The sequence below is a fragment of the Nerophis lumbriciformis genome, linkage group LG02 (assembly GCF_033978685.3).
Source record: "Nerophis lumbriciformis linkage group LG02, RoL_Nlum_v2.1, whole genome shotgun sequence".
Lineage (NCBI taxonomy): Eukaryota > Metazoa > Chordata > Actinopteri > Syngnathiformes > Syngnathidae > Nerophis > Nerophis lumbriciformis.
Window position 1 is genome coordinate 33,452,501 of NC_084549.2, and position 16,264 is coordinate 33,468,764.

The 16,264-nt window shown below is 37.9% G+C and overlaps 1 protein-coding gene across 4 annotated transcripts in view; it reads left to right on the top strand.

Annotated features, from left to right (window-relative positions):
• The first annotated feature begins 766 nt into the window (after positions 1–766).
• Positions 767–16,264, top strand: part of LOC133606899 (arginyl-tRNA--protein transferase 1) — a 92,691-nt gene continuing 77,193 nt past the window's right edge. For all 4 annotated transcript variants that reach the window (XM_061961311.2, XM_061961320.2, XM_061961329.2 and 1 more), the window contains exons 1-6: positions 767–913; positions 5,078–5,141; positions 5,250–5,312; positions 5,405–5,511; positions 5,588–5,809; positions 14,523–14,737. In XM_061961311.2, the coding sequence (XP_061817295.1) occupies positions 814–913; positions 5,078–5,141; positions 5,250–5,312; positions 5,405–5,511; positions 5,588–5,809; positions 14,523–14,737 (771 nt within the window). In that variant the 5' untranslated portion in view covers positions 767–813. The remainder of the gene's footprint in view (positions 914–5,077; positions 5,142–5,249; positions 5,313–5,404; positions 5,512–5,587; positions 5,810–14,522; positions 14,738–16,264) is intronic.

Consider the following 16,264-nt stretch of genomic DNA (forward strand, 5'->3'; position numbering starts at 1 on the left):
CTGGGTCGGGTTTGGTTTTGGAATTGGATTGCATTGTTATGGTATTGCTGCGTATTGTTTTGTTGGATTGATTAATTAAAAAAAAAAAAATTACAAATAAATAAATAAAAAATCGATTTAAAAAAAAAAGAGAATCGATTCTGAATTGCACAACGTGAGAATCGCGATTCGAATTCGAATAGATTTTCCCCACACCTCTAATATATATATATATATATATATATATATATATATATACGACCCCAAAAGGGAATAAGCGGTAGAAAATGGATGGATATATATATATATATATATATATATATATATATATATATATATATATATATATAAAATGTGTGTATATCTTTGTTTTTTTTTTATCATGCATACACATTAGGTCAATATTATTTTTAACTGCTCAACATAAAAAACACATTCAGTAAATATATTGTCATTAAATCTGTACTGTATTTTGTCGACATAAATAACATTTCCCCCTCCCAAAATTGTAACTGTCTATTTGTAAAATGTCCACTGCAGAAGATGTTAGTTCTCAGGGGGATTATGTAACATGTAAACATCCTTCGTTTGCCTGTTAATGACGTCACCATTATTTTGACTTTAGCAACACATTTGCTAAACACGAACACAGTAAGCACATCAACAGTGTGAAAAAAAATACATCTACAAATGTATTTACAAGTTTAGACATGTTTGTCCATTCCCCATGTTTCAATAAAGTATTTTTTTTATTTTTTTTTTGCACTATTTCCACTTCCGGCCGTGTGGCTCTCCTCAACACACACTTGACTGTTGTCCTGTCCCTTACCAAACATGGCAGCAAACAGTTCTAATTCTATTGTCGAATATTTCGGTGGGGGTGACGGTTATCGATGCGGTTACTGTAAAAACGAGAAGGGAAACTTTTCTCACGGTAAGTGTCTATTAGCAGCATAGCAAAAGCTAGTCGCTGTGAACCATGATGGTTTGTTAGCATGCGAGTATGCTAATCAACTAGCTCTTCCTATCAGCCTATACAGTGTTCGGGGTGCTAATGTGTCTTATATGTGCTGCATGGCCACTGAACATGTGTGCATCATCATGTTATTGGCATTTAACTGTTTGCTCCAAGTTTCTGACAAGGAAAACTTATTACAAAAGCGATTGTAGCGCGTCCATTAATTTGAGTTAGTGTTACAGATTTGTTAGTGAGTTTTGCTTGTTTTCCCATGACTAACACTGCTCCATTAGAAGATCGATGACTGCTGTGTAGGTAACTAGCGTCAAGCCACGGCGAAGTACCTTTTGCAGGACAGTGCAGACTATGAAAACAAGGCTGTGCCCGCCTATGCGGCACTCGTCAAACTGTTAGCCACTGCTTGTGTAATGGAGAAGATTGATTGAGAAGTTTGACATCTTAAATAATTGAATCCATGTAATGCTTTAAAAAGGCAAATGGATTGCACAAAAAGCCAAAAGGCTTGTTTCCATTGTGGTCCCTTAAATATTCATCACATTTGATACGTTCAATAATAAAAGATACATAACCTGTAATATGTATATAAAAAATTACGTAAAAAAATGTATAAATTATGTACATATACTAGGGGTGTAACGGTACACAAAAATTTCGGTTCAGTACGTACCTCGGTTTAGAGGTCACGGTTCGGTTCCTTTTCGGTACAGTAAGAAAACAACAAAATATTACATTTTTGGGTTATTTATTTACCAAATTTGCAAAATCTTCCACCAAAAATATTTTTCTTAGTGGAATATTTGATGTGATGTAATCGGAACCTTGGATAGGTCAATAATTCGTAAAAACATTGATTTTGATTCAATATTATGTTTTGAGCAATGACAGTTTGAAAGAAAAAAAAAAAACAGCTTTGTTTTATTAGTCAACATTGCAACTTTTTCTACATTTAACCTTTAAGCTTTTTTATTTCACTTTTGTTATGTTTTTGTTTATTTTAATAGTATTTTTAGAATGTGCCGTGGGCCTTTAAAACATTAGCTGTGGGCCGCAAATGGCCTCCGGGGCACACTTTTGACACCCCTGCTATAGATAATAAAAAAATAAATCTGATAAATCTATGGATAAAAAACAGAGCCTGGCGACGTATGCGCGTTTATCATAACTCTCTAGCTCTCTCTGTCTCTGCCTCTCCCTCACAAATGCTGCTGCGCGCACAATTTGTTTTGTTTTTAACCCCTTCTTAACCCTGAACGTACATTGAAAATACACACAACCCTAACTCAAAATGCCGGGCATTTGAGGCATTTAAGAAACTCCGCCCTGACAGCTCCGCAAAAGAGGATGTATGGTCAATCTATCGTAGCCCGTTAGCTGCTAGCATGCCAAGTGTTATGCCTCGGTGTGCATTGCTTACACAACGTGCGTTATGCTACTTAATATGTCCGTGTGGAAACTCGTTCGGTACACCTCCGAACTGAACCGGAACCCCCGTACCGAAACGGTTTAATACAAATACACGTACCGTTACACCCCTAACATATACACTGTATAAATGTCAGGTGATTTAAAAAAACATCCATCCATCCATTTTCTACTGCTTGTCCCTTTCGGGGTCGCGGGGGGTGCTGGAGCCTATCTCAGCTGCATTCGGGCGGAAGGCGGGATACACCCTGGACAAGTCACCATCTGATCGCAGGGCCAACACAGATAGACAGACAACATTCACACTCACATTCACACACTAGGGCCAATTTTAGTGTTGCCAATAAACCTATCCCCAGGTGCATGTCTTTGGAAAACAATATACCGGTATACAAAAAATACATAGTGTGCATAGTCATGTACACTATGTACATGACTGCACATGTTGACTCCCAAGAGTGTGCTAAACAGAATGAGAAAATATATATACACTATAACCACATATAAACCTGTTTGATGCTTCGAAGAGTTGCTGGGGATCAATTTTGGTTCAGATCAGGTAGAGGTTGAAGAAAGGTTTCAAAACCTCAGCTTGCCTCCTTAAGAAGTGGTAAAGGACAAGTGCAATGTATGTCATGAGTACATATCCGGTTCTTTTGTTGAACAGCCGAGGCTCGGGTCAACTGGAGGATTTATTTAATTAGATTAGACGGGTAAATGTTACAGCGTTGGTCTCACTCCTGCTAATGCATCTGTCAGTCAGTCAAGGGCAAGAAATTAGCCCTGACGGGGAAGTCTTTGCCCTCTTTATTGGACAAGTGTGTGTGTTCAATAGGGGTGTAACCATTTGTTTTTACAACAATTGGGATTTCAGAATTCATTGTTGGCGTTAACGGACTTTTTGTGTATTTTTACGCATTTAAATCAGAAATTACTTGCATTTCCGGGAAGTCCGGACGCATATTTTTTTATTTTTTTTACCAACTCTGCCTTCTCCGGGTCAAAATTCCGCTTTACCTGTTTTTTTTATCGATTATCGCTTTCCCCTGGTGTTTTGTTTATATTTGAAGAGTCAAATTTCTGTTCCCGTTTATTGCGTTTTTATTGGTCGACTCAAACTAATGAACTTTCCGGTACAATTTCTTAAATTTTGATTCGCTGAAAGTTTTATCAATCACAAATAATGCATTTCCGGTATTAGGACTCCTGCGTGTTACTGTTTTCGTAATGGCGAGCAATAAACCCAAGAAGCGAAACTTCAATAAAAAATAGCTTCAGGAGCCACTTTTCAGCAAATGAGTCACTTATGAAGATGGAAAGATGTTTTGCACGCCATGTAAACAGGCTAACAAAAAGAACACCTTTATGACCAGGTGCACTGATTTTCAAAGATCCAGCCTCACCAGGCACCAAGAAACATCATGTTACACCTTTCCTGCTTGTTGGCTCCTAGACAGTGGTCCAGGAGCGCAGGGGAGACGTTCCCTCCAGGGCCAATATGTTGTTGGGGGTAACACCCTCCACTTTACCCGGCAGTGGGTCCCTACAGTTCCGCTCTTTGGTCGGAATGACGAGGCCGTCGATTTGTTACAACTCTTTATTTATGTTTCCCACAAAACCAGCCGGACATCCACCATGCTATTAACACTTTTGAACATGCTAGCGCTACCTCTCCTAACTTGCCCACTCACTTACACATGTCACTCACCCCACATATTTTCATTCTTAAAGGGGAACACAGCTTACGGCCATAACGAACCAGAGATGAAATGCTTGAGGCATTGAGCACCACTGACATTGAAACTAACTTGCAAAATTCTAAGTTTGTTGGCATTATTTGCCATGTAAGTGTAGATGTGGCGGTTTTTAAACGACTGATGATCTATATCCAGGTGAGAATAATCAATTAAATATGTCATATGCATGTATGCCCTGGCACACGATTATCATAATTTCATGACCGAAGCAAAAAAACTGTTTACATTTTTATACTGAAATAAATACACCTACAACTTATTAAATGAAAATATAGAAAACAATACCGGCAGCGGTAAAGTTGAGATCCATGACTGAAAGAAGAACGTGAATCAATATTTACAACTGAATAAATTTACATATGCATAAAAATGTGTTTTCTTTTGTATTATTTTTTTCATGAATTAAGTAATGTTTATGACAACCTTTTTCCAAAACACAATACAGAATGTGAGATATAACAGTATAATGCATACATTTATCATTTGTTTTCAAAACTGTTACAAAAAAAGTGGGACCCCAAAAATAGGGCCTTACCTGCCTCTAGTGACTGCACGTCACTGCCGCAAAACCAAACTACTAATAACACTTTTCTTTTCTTTGGAACAAACATTGCGTTCTAGTTACCATTAGCTATGTTTTGCTAGGTGTGTTAGTCTCTGCTAAGGAAATCGGAGGAGGATGGATAAGAGGAGAAAAAACATCTATTTTCAAGGCTTTCGTGACACATTCGCTCACTCGACAGTACATTCAATGGCAAACCAAAAGAAAAGTGGATTAGGAGCTGATGAACGATACGGGAAGGTGAATGATGCAGCTCATTAATAAATAAGTGAGATAGAAAAAAATTGTTGTCATTTATAAAATTAGATCGCATTGAATCAATAATTCTACAGTTTTTCAACTACTATATCTTGTTTGTAATTATATTATATTCCTCAGGTATGTGGTCTCATGCCATGACAGTTCAAGACTATCAAGACCTAATAGACAGAGGATGGAGAAGGTACCAAGTGTTTTTGTCTGCTTTTGACTCACCGATCAATTACTTTTAATTATTTCAGCCCAATTGCATATTTTTACTGTGAACTAAATTAGTTTTTTCATTTCATAGAAGTGGAAAATATGTTTACAAGCCTACATTGAACAAGACCTGCTGTCCACAGTATACTATCAGGTATGATATTCGAACATGAATGACAAACACTTTCACTGGTAATTGCTTGGAAGCATTTTAACTGCAGCTTCTACCCTGTGCTCCCCATCAAGATGTGATCCTGTGAAATTCCAGCCTTCCAAATCCCATAAGAAAATATTGAAGAAGATGATTAAATTTATTTCTAAAGGAGAATTGCCAAAAGGACCCGGTGAACCTGGTGAGTATTATAATACAATATACAGGAATATGTTTTTGTTTTCAAATGTTCATGCTCCTTATTTTTTACTTTGTAGGGGAACCAATGGACTCTGTGTGTGAAGAATCAGGTGCACGACAACCAAGTATAAAAATGCCAAAGTCTGCTATTACAGACATTCAAAAGGAAGCACTGGAGTGTCCGGCTATCACAATAGTTAAGAGGAATGAAGCAGACACCACACCCACTGGGTCAGAACTACCCAGAAAAGATCCAGGCTCTGTCCTAGATAGAAGAACGACTCCAGCTCCTAAACCTGGTAAGAACTCTGGCAAATCATAGCATGATGTGTGGAAACTAGTGCTGTCAAATGGTTATTAATCTTTTAATTGGATTAATCATATTTTGGTATTTGGATTAATTATAATTAATCACAGTTGATTACTTGCTTGCGTAATTAAAATTTACCTAAGAAAAGATCCCAATATTTGTACACAAATATAATTTTATTGTCAAAATGTACTCCAGGAATGTTTTTAAAGATTTTACTTGTATGCATGTAATTTATTTGCACAAAGCTTGGTAACAGTTTTTTCGAAAGTTCTTTCAGGCTGTATTTTGGAGTGGGCACACCAGTCGGAGTCATTGCACTCATTTTTGCACTGACTTATATATTTATTCGATCACTGATCGTATAGAGGTTAAGGTAAAAAAGCTTGTACGGTAAATTGCATTTTTAATCTTAAGTGTGCACATGATTGAGGTGATCATTTTTTTGTGATTAATCACATGAGTTAACTCGTTAATTTTGACAGCCCTAGTGGACCTAAATTATTTGTTTTTTATTATTGTCAGGCTTCAGTGTGTTGATGCCCTAACTTTATTAGTCACAAAGTTATTTCACCTGAAATGGACATATCATGGTACCCTTAAAGTAGTCTAATTTCTTTCAACTAAAAATACAATGTCAGATATTCCATTCATTTCACAAAATGTGTACTTGTAACACATCAGCATGCCAGAGGGGCACAGTGTTAAAGGGGAATTGCACTCTTTTTGGAATTTTGCCTATCATTCATAATCCTTGTGTAAGAGAAGAACACATATCTTATAATCCTTTCTAACTTTTAAATGAACACTAGCAAAAGGTGGCTAACAATGCAGATAATTTGATCTATTCCGCCTATGAAGTGCTCTAAAAATAATCTGAAAACCTCTGTTTAATATACATCACATGCTGTAAGTATTGATGTAATGTAGTAACGGGTACATTCATGATAACATTTAATACTTATGTATTTTGGTCATTTTAAGCATTGCGGCGGCACATTGATTTCACAAACGCTTCACAACTTTCGCTATTTCCTTCAATAACTACTACTAATGATGGTGGACTTCATGAGAGCGGGCAACGATTACTACTTTGGGACAAATAATGATCCACAACCTTATGTTTTTGAGCTTGAATATAAGGAGGATGAGCTACAAGTTTAAAAGCTGGGGAATAAGCATATTTCGCTCTAATGAAACACTAAGCATAATGTAGCACTAATGCTAAGGGCTAAAGAAGAAATACAATCTAATAACATAATAAAACAAAACAATCACTAACTGTACAATCTCTGCTCTCACTGAGATGTCGATTGATTGGATGTTTGTATCTTTCAATCACTAACTGTACAATCTCTGCTCTCACTGAGATGTCGATTGATTGGATGTTTGTATCTTTCAGCACAGATGATGATTTAGATGATGGATTAATCGCCATCCTTACTAGTAAGGTAAAAACAAAGTGGGCGCAAACAAATCACTAACAATGTTGCTAATACTTGGTTAATATGCAGGTCATGACATGTAAATGACATGACATGTTGATGTCATGTAAATAGTTTTTTAGTTTTTGGATGTTTTTAGATGGTTTTATGGGCATTGTTGGCCGTCAAGTGAGAGTTGTATAATACCAATTACAATGCATAAAAAGGCGGAAAAACACCAGTTCTTACCTTACAAAGGGATTGTGATTATCAGGCTGTAAAACTGGTTAGGCTTTCCTTAAAGGCTGTTCTCAGCCAATCACATTCAAAGGGAAGTCATGATAAACTTGAAACTCCCATTAGGCACAGGAAATAGTACTTCCAGTTGTTTGTATTTTAGCCATCAATCACTTTCACTACATTCATTCATGCTTAACAATGAAGTAAGACTAAGTTCAGACCTCACAAATTATAGCGCAGCGATACACTGTAAATAGCTGCCTGCATGTAATTTAATCTTGCTGACGCGTTTGCAGACATAAACATAGCATGAATATGTTCCAGTCTACGTCGCCGCTATACTTTTAACAGACACCCTCAGTGAGATGTCTTTCAGCTAACTTTGTTACAGGAGTATTTACATTAGTTTAACTTGAACGTGTGCACAGCTGCACATCTTCATGATGGTATATGTAGATAGGGAAGTATGCAAAGTGCTCCCGAAATGTAAATGGACAAAACAAGAGCTTCTAGGATGGTCAATCGTAGAAATGTCTTTGCAAGAAAACAAAGTGCAGAAGATGGTCAAGTAAACTGTGAGCATGAATAGGCTCATACTTTAAGAGGATTGAAAACGTTACTCTCTATTACTAAACCCAAAACCAGTGAAGTTGGCACGTTGTGTAAATCATAAATAAAAACAGAATACAATGATTTGCAAACCCTTTTCCACTTATATTCAATTGGATACGCTGCAAAGACCAGATACTGAACGTTCGAGATGGTAAACTTTATTTTTTGCAAATACTAGCTCATTTGGAATTTGATGCCTGCAACATGTTTCAAAAAAGCTGGCACAAGTGGCATAAAAGACTGAGAAAGTTGAGGAATGCTCATCAAACACTTATTTGGAACGTCCCACAGGTGAACAGGCTCATTGGGAACAGGTGGGTGTCATGATTGGGTATAAAAGCAGCTTCCATGAAATGCTCAGTCATTCACAAACAAGGATGGGGCGAGGGTCACCACTTTGTGAACAAATGCCTGAGCAAATTGTCGAACAGTTTAAGAACAACATTTCTCATTGACCTATTGCAAGGAATTTAGGGATTTCACCATCTATGGTCCGTAATATCATCAAAAGGTTCAGAGAATCTGCAAAAATCACTGCACGTAAAGGGCAGTGCCGAAAAGCAACATTGAATGCCGGTGACCTTCAATCCCTCAGGTGGTATTGCATCAAAAGCCGACATCAGTGTGTAAAGGATATCACCACATGGACTCAGGAACACTTCAGAAAACCACTGTCAGTAACTACAGTTTGTCGCTACATCTGTAAGTGCAAGTTAAAACTATACTATGCAAAGCGAAAGCTATTTATCAACAACATCCAGAAACGCCAGGGCCGAGCTCATCTAAGATGGACTGATGCAAAGTGGAAAAGTGTTCTGTGGTCTGACGAGTCCACATTTGAAATTGTTTTTGGAAACTGTCGACATTGTGTCCTCCGGACCAAAGAGGAAAAGAACCATCCGGACTGTTATAGGCGCAAAGTTCAAAAGCCAGCATCTGTGATGGTATGGGGGTGTATTAGTGCCCAAGGCATGGGTCACTTACACATCTGTGAAGGCACCATTAATGCTGAAAGGTACATGCAGCTTTTGAAGCAACATATGTTGCAATCCCAGCAGCGTGTTTTTCATGGACGCCCCTGCTTATTTCAGCAAGACAATGCCAAGCCACATTCTGCATGTGTTACAACAGCGTGGCTTTGTAGTAAAAGAGTGCGGGTACTAGACTGGCCTGCCTGTAGTCCAGACCTGTCTCCCATTGAAAATATGTGGTGCATTATGAAGCGTAAAATACGACAACGTAGACCCCGGACTGTTGAACAACTTAAGCTGTACATCAAGCAAGAATGGGAAATAATTCAACCTGAAAAGCTTCAAAAATTGGTCTCCTCAGTTCCCAAACGTTTACTGAGTGTTGTCAAAAGGAAAGGCCATGCAACACAGTGGTAAAAATGCCCCTGTGCCAACTTTTTTGCAATGTGTTGCTGCCATTAAATTTTAAATTAATGATTATTTGCAAAAAAAAGATAGTTTCTCAGTTCGAACATTAAATATCTTGTCTTTGCAGTATAATGATTGAATATAAGTTGAAAAGGATTTGCAAACCATTGTATTCTGTTTTTATTCACGATTTACACAACGTTCCAACTTCACTGGTTTTGGGTTTTGTAGATGACCAAATATGTTTTGGGCAAATTAGATTAATCGGAATTACCCATGCTGATGTTTCTGTAAGTGCTGTCTGCCCAATTAGTTCAAGCTTGTACAACTTTCAGTAAATGGAACTCTACTGGGATCTACTTTCCATGACTCACACTAATGCACCTCCTTGATAAATTAAACAATTTGATGATTTGCTCATACACACCAACATTTTTCGACTGCAGTATACAAGTATGCTCCATGACAGTTGTTCATATTATGGCGAACAGTCCCTGCAACTTTACAAGTAAATAGGTCAGTCCAAAAATTTGTGATCGACCTCGATTTTGTGGTTTGGTGGCAGTGCTTAATTTTTTGTTTTTGTGATGCCACAAACATTGCTTCTTTTTTTAGATACAACAGACACATCAGAATAAAATGTAACATACGAGAGTTACAGTGCATCCGGGAAGTATTCACAGCGCTTCACTTTTTCCACATTTTGACATGTTACAGCTTTATTCCAAAATGGAATACATATATTTTGCCCTCAACAATATCACATAATGACAGTGGGATTTTTTTTTGGGGAGCTTTTTGCAAATTCAAAAACGACAACTAAGAAATCACAGCCTTTGCTCAATACGTTGTTGATGCATCTTTGGCAACAATTACAGTCATTAGGAATACAATGCCACAAGCTTAGCACACCTATCTTTGGGCAGTTTTGCCTATTCCTCTTTGCAGCACCTCTCAATCTCCATCAGGTTGGATGGGAAACATTGGTGCACAGACATTTTCAGATCTTTCCAGAGATGTACAATCAGATTCAAGTCTTGGCTGAAGCTGGGCCACTCAAGGACATTTACAGAGTTGTCTTGAAGCCATTCCTTTGTTATCTTGGCTGTGTGCTTAGGTGTGTTGTCCTGCTGAAAGATATATCGTTGCCCCAGTCTGAGTTCAAGAGTGCTCTGGAGCAGGTTTTCATTCCGGATGCCTCTGCTGCATTCACCTTTCCCTCTATCCTGACTAGTTTCCCAGTTCCTGTCACTAAAAAACATCCCCACAACATGATGCTGCCACCACCATGCTTCACTGTAGGGATGGTATTGGCCTGGTGATGAGTGATGCCTCGTTTCGGCCAAACCTGACACCTGGCAGTCTTGTCAAAGAGTTCAATCTTTTTCTCATCAGACAGAGAAATTTGTTTCAGACCAAATTTGTTTCTCATCGTCTGAGAGTCCTTCGGGTGTGCTTTGGCAAACTTAAGGCGGGCTGCCATGTGCTTTTTACTAAGGAATGGCTTTTGTCGGGCCAACCAATACAGGCCTGATTGGTGGATTGCAGCAGAGATAGTTGTCCTTCTGGAAGGTTTTCCTCTCTCCACATAGAAATGCTGTAGTTCTGGATCACCACCCTGACTTCCCCCGATCGCTCCGCTCGAAGAAGAGTCCTGGTGGTTCCAAACTTCTTCCATTTATGGATGATAGAGGCCACTGTGCTTATTGAGACCTTCAAATATCTTTTTCTGTACACTTCCGCAGATTTGTGCCTCGAGACAATAATGTTTTAGAGGTCACTTCAACTTCATGCTTGGTTTGTGCTCTGCCATTCACCGTCGAGGGTGGACCTTATCTGTAGAGGGTGGACCTTATCTGTAGATGGGTGTGTACCTTTCTAAATCATGTCCAAACAACTACAGTTACTCCAATTTAACTGTAAGAACATCACAAGGATGATCAGTTATAACAGGATGCACGTGATCTCAATTTCGAGCTTCGTGGCAAAGGCTGTAAATACTTATGTACATGAGGGCTGCAACTAACAAAAATGTTGTCGCTAGTCATCGACTATGTTACCGATTCGTCGACGAGTCGGATTAAAAAGCATACACATATTCACTATCTATAATTTAGACATCAACTTTTAAATTCAGCTTGAGATATTTTTAAGCATGTGTTTACTAACTACTAACTAATGTGTTCATAAATTTGTATTTTTACCTTAACTATGCTGCCTGTTAGGCTGTTGTAATATTTTGATAACTATTCAACTGTTGTCCATTTCAAAGTAAGGACAGGAAAAGTGCAAAATACAACAAGTATATGTTTTATGTAAAAAAAAAAGGCGGTTAAAATAGCAATAACAAACGATAAAAACAACAAAACTAACTTGCTCGAAAAAGAAACAAGCATTTTGTGATGTGTTGAAAAAGCTGCACACTGATATTATGTAATGATTATTGATTATTAACTCATGGCATTTTTAGCATTGTAATAGATGTAATGCATATAATTGGATCAATTATTAATTTTCAACATTTTGCAGACAAATGTATCGTTGCACCTCCATATTACATGTGATTTCTTATTTTTTTATTTTTGAAAAACTTTGCAAAAATCTAAAACAAATGTTTTTACATTGGCATGATGGGGTATTTTGTGTAGAAGTTTGAGGACAAAAATACATTTAATCCATTTTGAAATCAGGCTGTATCATAAAATGTGGAAAAAAATTAAGCGTGAATATACTTTCCGGATGCACAGTATTAAAACACAAAAAGTAAGTTACATGCATGTGAAATGTCCGCAAAAACGGGGAGATCTGCTTTTTTAATCCTTCATTTTCGTGTCAAAATATCACTACCCGTGTTTTTATTCATAAAATATTGTAGTGTGTAAGAACAGGAGTCGAAGGAGGAGCTTCAAAAGAGGGAGCTACTTGTTTTAATGACATTCAGACTGTTTTCTTATCAGCAATCGAGCAATACCTATACATCCTTGACTTCTCAGCGCAACAACACACAACACCGGAAATGTGTCCCGTGAAAATCCGTCCGACTAGAACTCTACCAATAATAAAAGTTTTGTGTGTGATTTATGTAAACCCACTACAATATCAAAACATAAGATATAAATAAAATGTGTTGAACACTGGCCTCAGCCTCAGGTACTTGCTGTTCCTCTTGCCTACACGTCGCAGTGAATTGCAGGACAGGGAGACTGAGGGCTGCCGAAACAAGCCCTTAACATAGTTGGCATCATCTAGCTAGCTGACTTGTTGTTGACTGTGAAGCTCTCCGAGCCACAGCGTTGACGGCTTTCTACTTGGCTGCTAATCATATTTGGATGATTACAATCCAAACACTGTTATTTCCGAAGAAGATGTAGTTCTAGACCATTTATTAGTAGCCAGCGGGAAGGTATATTTTTGAAGTGATGGATTTAAACAGAGGTCACACCACCGGAAGTATATTACCCAAGGTGGTGCAGCTAAAGAATAGAGTTGCCAAATGGAAAACATTTTCTGAGTTCTTTGCATGCATGTTATAGATATAATTTGACATTACATTTTCAATGATAACATTGTTCGTAAATTATCTACTAAAAAAAAAACCATTCTGTGGTACATTATATGGGACATGTAAGTGTCAAAAAGACAACCAAAACAGGTTGGTGTATGAGAATATATGTGGATCTATGGATTTCTGATTAATGTGTTTTTCCATACATGTTTTAACTACACTTGTATATTTTGGGCTGTGGTGCCTTAGCAAACCACATTTTTACTCGACAATCTTACAGTTGGTGCTTTTTAAAATACTATTTTCATATTCATTTCAAGAAAGTGCCTTGTTTATTTTGCAGTTTTGTTGAATTTGCGTACCTTTTCCAAAGAGCACATCTTTTTTGATGATCTTTTCGCTTTTTTGAGGCCCAATCAGCGTTCTTCTTTAACCTTTTTTGATACTCGTTTCTAAGTTTGACTGAGCCCTTAAAGTGATGTTAACCAAAAAGTAACAAAAGTTTATAACATTATGTTAAAATGGTTAATATTGTTTCTCCCCCTTAAATATAGGAAAATAAACATTTATGTGATTTGTGACACAATGAAATAATCACAGCAATAGTCCCACTTTTACTCTGAGCACTGTTTTGGAGTTGTACTTTTAGAGCCAGGGACAGTGTCATAGCTTTATGAAGTGCTAACTGCTGGAGTGGGAGGATGTGTCTGTCACAGGAAATGATCTGTCAAACGTAATCCTGCATGCGATTGTGTGTGTAGTCCTCAGGAGTACCTGAGGTGGGATGATGGCTGAGGCAGTGTGATTAACACAGTCCAAAATCTAGACCATTATACCTATTGCACCCCAATGTACTGTCTGTTGAGGACAACCACTAAACTGAGATATAAATCCACATGGCGCATTGCAGCTTTATGTCACTGAAGTTGTTTAAACTAGAATGATAGCATTGCTCTAATAGAATTTTAGTCAATGTTAATAGAAAATATTTTGGATGCAAACACCATTATATGGTTAATAAGTTAGACTAGATAGTCTCGCTGCATCTAAAACCACAGAACAGAAGCGATCTAAATTAAGAAATGGTATCTTGTCAAGATGGGGTTTCCCTCTCACACGCTGATGGAGGAGAAAGGTAGAAAGTGAGCTGATGGTTGCGTCTGGCAATTTGACAAGCAGGAAATGGCCTTGTTTCCTTATTGCTCCAAACAGGATGTGAGCGTATAAACTTTTGACAAGGGATGCCGGGAGAGCTGGGGGGCTTGGCAAGAGTCCGAAGAGATGGTGGTGGCAAAAGGAAGAGCAGAAGGGAGGTGTGGGGTAAGGGAGGGGCTGAGACAAGACCACTTTGCCACAGAAGTTGTTAAATTTGGTGATGTTTAATGTGAATCAAACTACCTTATTTAATCAAGATTGTGGATGTTGTTTCCATGTAAATCCACAGACATAATGTTTGCCCTGTACTTATGGGAATATTTGAGAGTAGATACACCTCTATCTTATTTTTTTTATGACAATCTCTTCATTATGTATGACGTGCAGGTATAGGATCAGATCCCAACCGACCCCCATGTCGGAAGGCCAAAGACTTGAGGAAAGAGCGGCGTCATCAGAAGGAGCAGTTGAAACATAGCATTGTTGGGGTTTTCGCTACTTTGATCACGAGCTCTCCTCCTTCTACCCCGACCAACCAGCCCAAAGCTTTGGAAGATTTCCTCACTGAGACATTTGCTGACAGCTCGTCTCATTGCCTTGAGGTAAGCCATAGGTGGTTTTGGTTCTCCCCATTTTTGTGACATGAAATAAACATTAGCCTGTTGGGAAGAGTCAAAGAATTGTTCTTTCTCTCTTCCAATATTCTTAGCTTTCACCATGTTTGTGTGTTGAGGCGAGCTGGCCAAAGCAATGTGGAAAAACATCTAAGTCCCTGTTTTTCTTCCAATTAAATAGCTGAAACTCCACAAAGAGTTATATTACCCCACTGATGATGATTAAAACCACAGTTCCCACATCAGTTCTACTTCCCTACCAAAGTTCATTTTCATGTTCTCTACTTTAGACAATGTAAAAAAAATCAGTGCCAGCGAGGTTGGTAGACTGTCATTTTTTGTCTTGACCAAGACTTGAACCAGATACAAACACCGTAGCAACAGCAATGCTGAACTTCCAATTTTTTATTAAGAAAACACAATAGTTTAAATAAAGCCTATGTAAATAATTTAACACTGTTTTTAGGTACCACAAAAAGTATGATTTTAAAAACCATGTTAGAGCGTTGTGTGATGCCGTAATTTAAAGTTTCACTGTTTGGCAACTTTACAAAGTTTGCTTTAAAACAGTGGTCACCAACTTTTACATATATATATATATATATATATATGTGTGTGTGTGTGTATGTGTGTGTGTGTGTGTGTGTGTGTGTGTGTGTGTGTGTGTGTGTAGAAATTTATATACATTTAAGTATGTGAACCCTTTGGGATTAGTTGAATTTCTGCAGTAATTGGACATTAGTGTTGTTTTGATCGTCATCTAAGTCACAACAATAGACAAATACAATCTGCTTAAACTAAAACGGCACAAAGAAATATGTTTTCATTTTTCATTGAACACAACATGTGAACATTCACAGTGCAGGGTTGAAAAGCTATGTGTATCTTTGGATTTAATAACTGGTTGAGCCTCTTTTGACAACAATAACCTCAACCAAACATTCACTGTAATGGCAGATCAGACTTGCACAACGGTCCGGAGGACTTTTGGACCATTCCTCTTTACAAAAGTGTTTCAGTTCAACAATATTCTTGGGGTTTCTGGTGTGAATTGCTCTCTTAAGGTCCTTTCACAGCATCTCAATCAGGTTGAGGTCAGGAATCTGACTGGGCCACTCCAGAATGCGTATTTTCTATTATTTAATCAACACTTTCTCCCAACGGTGAAATATAGTGAAGGGGGCATCATGGTTTGAGCTGCTTTGCCGTCTCAGGGTCTGGACGGATTGCTGTCATCGATGAACAATTCATTCCCAATTGTATCAAAACATATTACAGGAAAACTTAGGAGCACCTGTCTGCCAACTGAAGCCCAAGAGAGCATGGGTGATGCAACAGGACAATGACCCATAAAAGTAAATCAACAACAAAATGGCTTAAATAATGGAAAATACGCGTTCCTGACCTCAACTCGATTGAGATACTGTTGCATTCACACCAGACACCCCAATTATATAGTTGAACTGAAACACTCCATGTCATGATCTTCATCTAAGTCACAGCAATAGACAAACA